The sequence below is a fragment of the Echinops telfairi genome, unplaced genomic scaffold, assembly GCF_000313985.2.
Source record: "Echinops telfairi isolate 266 unplaced genomic scaffold, ASM31398v2 ScPeMD7_7463;HRSCAF=8501, whole genome shotgun sequence".
NCBI classification, from domain to species: Eukaryota; Metazoa; Chordata; class Mammalia; order Afrosoricida; family Tenrecidae; genus Echinops; species Echinops telfairi.
The window spans coordinates 9,202,245-9,210,703 of NW_022111363.1; the positions used below are offsets into that span (position 1 = coordinate 9,202,245).

Sequence of the window (8,459 nt, forward strand, 5' to 3'; positions counted from 1 at the left end):
TGAAACCCATGCGCTGGGTCCGCTTTCCTTTGATTCCCGTTCTGAGAACCGAGCCAGCGTTGACTAGATGGCAGTGAGGGCTTGTTTTTTAAGAGAGGATCCAGGAGACCTGGTGGGGCTGTGGGTTCGGCAGCAGGCTGCGACACAGAGTCGCCGTGAGTTGGGATTGACTCGGCCACAGGAGGTTAGTGGGAAGACCAGTCTGAAGCAGAGAAACGACGATCAGGAATCTTTTCACAGAGTTTCAGGATAAACCAGTTCTACGTCCCCTTGCCATTAACGAGAACACAGCCCCGCCTGAGACAACAGCGCTGTTTGCACATGAAACTTGATCTCCTTGGAGCCCGGGGGCACTGCCCTGCTGGCCTGCTAGCCAGAAGGTTGATGGCCAAGCCAACCAGCCGCTCCACAGCAGAAAGGCGAGGCTGTCAGTTCCAGTAGGGGTTACACACAGCCGTGGAGTCCCTAGAAAACGGTGCCACGCCTCGGAATCGGCTCGGTGGTGGTTCTGCTTTGGTGTTACCCACAGGGCTTCCAACCAGTTAGATCCTGCTTGACCCCCTGCTGAGACGGTCCATTTCGACGCAGATACACGTCAGCACCTACAGTTGATAGGAACTCTTACCGGGACAAACTGGGACGGACCAGCTGGAAGCCCTGGTTTACACACAGCTCTCCTCAGGTTCCGGGGAGTGTGGGGTGGTGGGGGGCGAACTGTGCTGGCCTAGGAGATTTTTATAACGCCCCTGACCCCCAGCAGCTTCTCAGACAGCTGTGGTCTCATACCGAGTGTCCACGGACCCATTCACCCGTGTTGCTCAGAGAGAGGAGTCGATAGAAGGGGGCGAAGCCTTCAGGCGCATGAGTTCTCTGCATGGATTTATTTTTTTATCAAGGCCAAGACAAAACACAGTCCAGTCCTTAAATGAAAGGATATTTCCCGGATTTATAAAGATGAAGTGAGCAAGATGCGAGGGGCCTCTTTTCAGGACTTACTGTGAGTGGGAGGGCAGTACCTCATGATCAGGGTAAGCACTGGCTTACTGGTGCTTACTTGTCAATCTTACGTATCTCACACATCTCGTCAGATGTGGCAAAAACATGTGGAACTGTCCAGTACTGACCAGTAAGCACGCATCTGTAAGCCTGTGCTTACCCTGCGTCCACCAGTACCAATGATGAGCCTATTTCACACAGGCCAGGGAAGGGCACGGAGGGAGGCAGAGGCAGCTAGTGAGTTAGCCGTGAATACCTGAAAGCAGGTGCCCTCAAGACAATTCAGACTCACCGAGTCCCTTCCTCTGTGGGTTAGAGTAGAGCTGAGCTCCCTAGGGCTTCAGTGGTTCCCACCAATACTGATGAAGAGCCCAGTATGGGCCCGAGGCATGGTGGTTCTGGTATAGGACGGTTGTCTTCTATCAAAGAGACCCCCGGGGAGAAAGATGAGGCTGTCTTCTCCCGTAAAGAGTTACAGTCTCGGACACCACAGGGGCAGTTCACCCTGCCCTGCTGGGTCCCCGTGAGTCAGCATTGACGGGGGTGGTGGTGGTGAGGATGACTGAGACGCGGGGTGATTGCAGGCTGATGGAGCTCTTGTGGAGGGTGTCCTGCTGACAGGACCTGAGCAGGTTTCATGGGGGTTTCCGACTACCACGGACTAAGAAGAAAGGGTGGTGATCTACTCTGAACACCCATCCTTACAAATGCTCTGGGCCTGGCAGCGGTCGTGAGGGTGGCCTGGGATGGGGCAGCCATTCCTTCTGTGAGGTCCCTAGGAGTCAGGAACCCACTGGATGGCAGCGAACAGAAACAGGGTGCATAGGGTGCTGTGTAGAGAGCCAGCCCGGGGTAACACAAAACACCAAACAGCCAGGGTTCTGCCACTTTGGAGTTTACACACCAGTTGGGGTAGGAGATAAATAATCCACAAAGGTGAGCTGGGGCGGGGGGTGTCTAGTGCTTGTACGTTGCAGTGACAGAGAAGCAAGGTAAAGGGAAGAGAGCAGAGTGGGGGTGGGCAGCAGGGAAGCAAGAGAAGGTTTGGTGAGAAGCTTTCAGTTGAGACTGAATGGAAAAAAAGGAGCATGCTCAGAGACGCTAGGGGGGATAATATTTCAAGCAGGAGAAGCACCGAGTGCAAAGCCCCGGAGAGCACAAGCAAGCTTGGTGTGCCTGAGGGACAGACAGGAAGCCGGGGTGGTCAGAGAGCATTACATGTGCAGCCAATCACTGCAAGTGGAGATGGAGACAAAGGTAGGTGCTAGATCATGTTGGCTCCTGTACGTCAGGGTAGGAGCCTGGTTTCTTCCAGCTGCCAGAGAAGGTCAGTGGGGGGTTTCAAACAGAGAAGTGTCACGTTCGATGATGCGGGCAACTGTGAGGAAGGGACTAAAGAAGGAGGCAGGAAGGGATGGGGAGGGTAGGCAGGAGGCGGTTACAATCCAGGTACTGTGCATTGACTTGCGTCCCTCCAAAGCCCTATACCTGAGGAGGGCATGGAGTCTAATCTAATATAACCACCTTCCCCAAGGCCAGGATAGTGGAAGGCAAGCCATTCAACTGAGGTTGTACGTGGAGTAGGTTGGATCCAAAAAACGTAACCACGCCTGAGCTCCTTAAGGAGCAGATGAGACAGAGAGACCCGAGCCTTTCGGACCGGGGAGGGCACATACCGTGTTGAGGATCACCAATTACCCAGGAAAGTCTGAGGTTACCGACATGCATGGACGCCACGAGGCCAAGACCTTTCTTTGAACGCTGAGCCTCCCCAGTGGTGAGAAAAGGAAAGCTCTGTTCTTTAAGGCCACCCTTGTGACAGCTTGGGGACAGCCCCGCCAGGGAAGGGGGACACCAGGCGAGCGAGGGTCAAGGTGGCTTGGGCTGGAGCGTCAGTGGGGAAGCGGACCGGGAGTGAAGGCAGTCTGGATATACCCCAGGTGGAGTGCACCGGGTCTTAGGAGGAATGTGCCCGAGAGGTGGCCTACCGAAGACCTTGAGGTGGACGGCTGCATCCTGCTCGCCGGCCTTGTTCTCAGCGATGCAGACATACTCGGCCTCATCGTCCTTAACCACCTCCCTGATGGTCAACTCAGAGCTGTCGTCGCTGAAGAAGTACTTCTCGTCCTCTTCCTCCTCGATCTGTTCCCCATCCCTGGGGGGGGGGGGGGCACAGAGGCAAAGCTGCCATGATTTTGACCACGGAGATAGCATACTTACTTTTAACGAATTTCCATACATTCAGGCTACAGCAATTGGGGAGGTAGGGGGTGGCGCAGGAATTCGGGCTTCACAAAAAAGCTCAGATGCCAAATTATGCTTCTGTGGACCCCCGCTACCCCTCCATTGGATCCTCCACCACCCTGTCAATTGATTATACCCCAGAGGGTTTCCAAGAGAGCTCCCTCTAAGACCCTGACCTCTGGTTCTGTCCCTACAAGGCTGACCTTGGCAGAATTCAAAGCACAAGGCAAGAGAACATGAGAGAGAAGAATCCATTCTTCACCTGGCGTTGACTGGCCCCAGAAGTCCACCCATTCCCCTGAAATGCCAACAGGGGCCCCAAAGGAGTCCCAGGGTGATCCCCTTTCCTTGAGCCCATGCCTTACTTTGTCCAGCTCATAGTGGGCTCTGGGAAGCCCTCGGCGTCGCACACCAGGGTGACGGACTGGCTGAGGTTGGCAGTGGCGTTCACTACGCTTTGCCTGGCCTGCACAGTGGGCGGCACTGGAGGAAAGAAGGCATCGTCAGGGGTGGTTCTGGAAAACTCAGCGGAGGGACCCAGCAGACCAGAGGAGAGACACTTTCACCAGAGGAGGGGGGAAGGGGACATTCCTGCTCCCAAAAGGTCCCAGCCCTGTGAGTCAGGAGCTTGTGTGGGTGTGGGGGCTGCAGAGTTAGCATCCGGGTTCTAAATCCATGTGTGTACAAAATAGTTACTGGAACTAACTAACTCATCCACCCCCAAAAACATACATTGCCATTTTTGTAAAAGAGTTCACAAGTCTTCCTGATGCCTCTACTCATGTTTAAATGGCGTTCGATTTACAGAGGCGGTTCAGTTAGGACCTATTTTCTCAATCAAGGCACCCTAGACTTACAACTACCATGGCCTCTCGATACGGGAAAAAGATGGGAACTATTGCTCCTGGTGATGAAATGGTTAATCCCAATCTGGAATGCACCAGTTCACCCCAGATTGACGTTCCTCCAGGACCTCCCCAGAACACCATTGTGCACAAACTGTATTACCGAGGGACTGAGAGAGAGAAAAGGGTTTGGTAAACAACAACAATAACAAACCCCTCTTATCTTTGTATCAATAGCCCAAACAATTCGACCATGATTTACTTATTTTCTTGGGACTGACATTATAATTTCCTGTACACAGCTTGTAAATGTCAGATCGATTCCACGGGTGTGTTTATTTGACACCGCAAATTAAGATTAATAAGCCCACGGGCTGCGATTCGAACTATTCTGCGGCCCGGATTGATTGTAATATTTCTTCCAACATTGAAGCAGGGGACGGGCTTCCTCATTCTGTACCACCAAGGACAGTGAGGGTGACGAAGAAGGTATTGACGAAGAAGGTATTGATGAGCATGGGCAAAGTGTCTAGGGTCATAGACAATGGAGGGCATTCAATAACAATGCCAAACACCCCCACTGTGGAGGGCAGGCCCCAAAGCAAGCACATTTAATGGAAAAGAACAAGAAGAAAGGGCCCAGGGGTTACTTGACAAACCCCAAAGGAAGGTAAGGTGAGTGAAGTTTGGGGAGCAGAAGGTGCAGAACGGAGGGTGGGGGCAGGAAGAGCGGCTCCCCTCACCATTCACGATGACTTGAATATCCTTGAAGTTGATCTCCCCCCGTGCCAGGATTCTGCCCTCACAGCGATAAATGCCCTCATCCGTTTTCTTGATGCCTCGGATCTGCAGGTAGTTGTTGGACAGGACTATGAAGCGGACTAGAGAGACAAGAGACAAGAGCAGGTCCGTTCAAGGATCGGTCAGAAAGCACTGGAATCGGCAGGCAGAGAGCTGTCCTTCCTCCCTTCTTCATCGCTTCGGTCTTAGGGGTGCGGGTGTTAACACAGAAATACACACACGTGTCCCCAGTGCTGGCATGTAGGCTGGAGCAAAAGTCTATTGAAAGTCTATTTTTCTCTTCTGCTTGGAAGAGAAAAATACTCCAGCGGCTGAACATGCCAGGGAAACTCCATGTGGTCTCTGGGACACGGGACCCTGACTTTGGACCGGGTTGCCCCACTGGGCTGGCCGAGGTGGGACACACCGGGGATCCTGTGGCCCTGGGGACAAGGCAGCTGCCCTGAGATTCAGATCTCACCATCTTTTTTCAGGATGACATCTCGGCCTTTGTGCTTCCAGATGATGGTCGGGGGGAGGGAGCTGACCACGTCGCACACGATCACCGCGTCCTCCCCCTCCCGGAACTCCTGCGGGGTTGGTGCATTCTTGAACATGAGCTTCTCTGGAAAGACAAAAGCAGCAATGGGAGCGTGAGGAGAAGCCACTCTTTCTCCCATAAGACGTCCCTTTCCAGCAGAGCCACTGCGGCCGGATTAGAGTCCCGGGTCACACTCTGTCTGGACACCGGCCGATTGAGCAGGGCTCTAACTCATCACTTGGCCAAAGACGTGCAAGACATAGACACTGGCACACGTCATATGCCGTCATCACCCGGCAGTCGTCGCTGTCTGTCTACCTGCCGAGTGACAAAGGTATCCTACTTTGGGCTCCACGGTGTCCAGGGGGCTGCCGGACTGCCATTTGCAAGCACCCCCGTCCATGGGCCGGTGCCAAAGAAAGATGCTGTAGAGGAGGAAAGGAAGGCCAGGGGGGTGGCTGTTCTGTAACGCAGGGCAGCAACAATCACCCTTTTTGTCTGCCTCCCGCTCCCCTCCACCCCACCGCCACCCCACCTCACCCGATTCTCCCTCAGCAGAGAGGATTTGAAGAAGAAAACAGAAGAAAAGCAGACTTAGAGGACGGTCGATAATGATCCATGAGCCGTCACCCACCATCCCACCAGCCAACGGGACCCACGCATGATCATATGGTAATGAGACGCCACCCCCAGACAGGGTTTCACTGCCATGGGGAATTGTCTTCTCTCCTTGGCTTGGGAGTTCGGATATAATTCCACCCTCCACCGAGCCTCTGGGGCTCCATTACCAGGAGGGAGCGTGAGATCAGAAGAGAAGACGGGAATGGTATGCTAGTCAGTGGATACCTGGAGAAGGGACGATACCCCTAACTGCCCTCGGAGAACTGTGTGAGATGGACTGCGAGGATGGCGGTCAGTGAAAGGCGGCTGTGACCAGTGTGGACCAGGATGGCAGGTTCTGAGGTTGGCCAAGGACGGTTTAAGAATTGGAGCTGTTAGCTCGGTTAAGAGAGGATTTAGGCTATTGAGGTTTAATTTTAAAAAATTGTTTTTTGCTATGCTATGAAATCCAGCTAGGTAAATCTATAGAGATAATAACTGGATTAATGATTCCTTAGGGTCATGGTTAGGGAGGTGGGGGGTGGGGTGGTGGGCAGGAATTGGGGAGCTGATAATAATAAACACAAGGAAGAAGAAAATGTTCTAAAATTGACTGTGGAGATGATGTCACAACTCTTTGAATATGCTTAAGCCACTGAATTGTATGATATCTGAATTATATGTCCACAGAGCTTACAATTTTAAAAAAGGAGAGAGAAGACTTAGGGAGAGGAAAGGGGAGGGGTACCAGCTAAACTCATGTCCCGTCCCGACATTGCCACCTGCCCTGTTTCCCACCCAGGTGTCTCCCAGGCCAAAGGAGGGGACAGGGGTTGTCAGAGCAAGAGCGGACGGCGCCTCTTACGGAAGATCTTCACGTTGACCGTGGCCTCAGACTCGCCGCCGTCCTCGCCGGTGACCACGCACTTGTAGATGCCGGCGTCATCGATGTTGGCGTTGTAGATGGTGAGCGTGGAGGAGGAATCATCGTTCCACACCACAGAGATCCGCTGCTGGTTCGGGGTGAGTTTTTCTCCATTGGGGGAGAACCAGGAGATGTCTTTATCTTTGGCATCGCCTGCCACTGCAGAGGCAGAGACTCGTCTCAGGCCCGGGAAGGGAAAAAGACAAAGTCCTCGCACCCCCACCCCCAGCCCTGGGGAGGTCAGCCGGAGCTCAGTACAAGCCACTGAACAGCAGGACTCTCGGGGAGGGACCATTGATCGATACACAACACGTTCCCTGGTGTGTGAAACTAACAGCCAAGGCTTCTGCTGGGATTTCCCCTAGTGGTCCGATCCTTGAAGAGACAAGGGGAGGTAAGGGAAGAGAATGGTTTTTGAGGGCCTACTGTGTGCGTCGCTACTAAGGCACGCAGTATCAGAAGCGAGAGAGGCACATATATCCAGAACCTGAGCTCAAGGCCTCTGGCTGGTCAGCTTGTTTTCAAGAGCTGTGAGCATGGGCTTCTGGGTTGAGGGTGAGAGAGTAGCTCACCTCAGAGTACAGGTTCCAACCCCTTTGATTCTGCTACCTGCCATTTCAGCTCACCTGGCGCTGGACAACTCACTTCCTTAAACACGCCTCTGAGAAGGTGGCCAGAATTTCCAAGCCTCCTTCCCGCAGGCCCCCAAGATAAGCAGACAGTTGCTTAGCCCGCCCAGACCCTGAGCCCAAACCAGCAGGGTGCTTAGTATGGAAATGAAGCAGCCTTCCTTTCAGGGCCCATCATGTTTTCAATAAATATCGCAATTTGCAAGATGTGCTGTGGGCTCGGTGGCTGCCTCTCCAGATCATTTAAATTGCTGTAATGAAGGCAAAACTGAAGCGCACATCCACCAGCCACTGCACTGCTGCCGCCACCACAGCAAATCGTGATTGCACTTAAAAGCTCCTCCCTGCAAAGGCTGTTTGCTAAATGTCACGGTTTACACCCAGCTCAGCTCTTTCCTGGTCCTCTGAACCCCAGGAAAGTCACAGACGAGAAGCCGAATTGAAACCCTTTCTCCCACCAGACATTCCCTGATCATTTTCTGGACTGAGGAGACTGGTCTATCTTGTATGCCCCTACCCCCCAGACCCACACAATGAGAGCACCTGGTCTGAGAATGTCTAGCACTCTGCTGGGGACAAGGGGACGGAGCAGTTGCTTTATCAGCCGTCCTGGAAAACCCAGGACCTGCGTCGTCAGAGCTGGAGAGAAATCAGACCTCAGTGCACTTTCATAAGCATGTGGATCTCCGTGGATTTCCTCTTCTAAGAGATGCTACGAAGTAAACTGAGGACCCCCTGAAGCAGGATTCAGGGCCGTGTTCTGCAGAACCACTCGCAGAACTCCAGCGGACTGCTACGCAGAGAGGCCTGGCAGCGATTCACGGCTTTTGTGAGTTGTGCTGACTTTCCCCGAGGGAGTCCTGAGACGCTCCTCGTTACCACGCGGGGATGGGGATAAC

General features: G+C 53.4%; 1 protein-coding gene across 1 annotated transcript in view; it reads right to left on the reverse strand.

Annotated features, from left to right (window-relative positions):
- Positions 1 to 7,226, reverse strand: part of NCAM1 (neural cell adhesion molecule 1) — a 71,911-nt gene extending 64,685 nt beyond the window's left edge. Inside the window, exons 1-5 of the mRNA XM_045283582.1 lie at positions 6,872 to 7,226; positions 5,347 to 5,490; positions 4,829 to 4,966; positions 3,606 to 3,723; positions 2,985 to 3,151 (exon numbers count right to left, since the gene is read on the reverse strand). Coding sequence (XP_045139517.1) covers positions 2,985 to 3,151; positions 3,606 to 3,723; positions 4,829 to 4,966; positions 5,347 to 5,490; positions 6,872 to 7,226 — 922 coding nt within the window. The remainder of the gene's footprint in view (positions 1 to 2,984; positions 3,152 to 3,605; positions 3,724 to 4,828; positions 4,967 to 5,346; positions 5,491 to 6,871) is intronic.
- Positions 7,227 to 8,459: the final 1,233 nt, after the last annotated feature.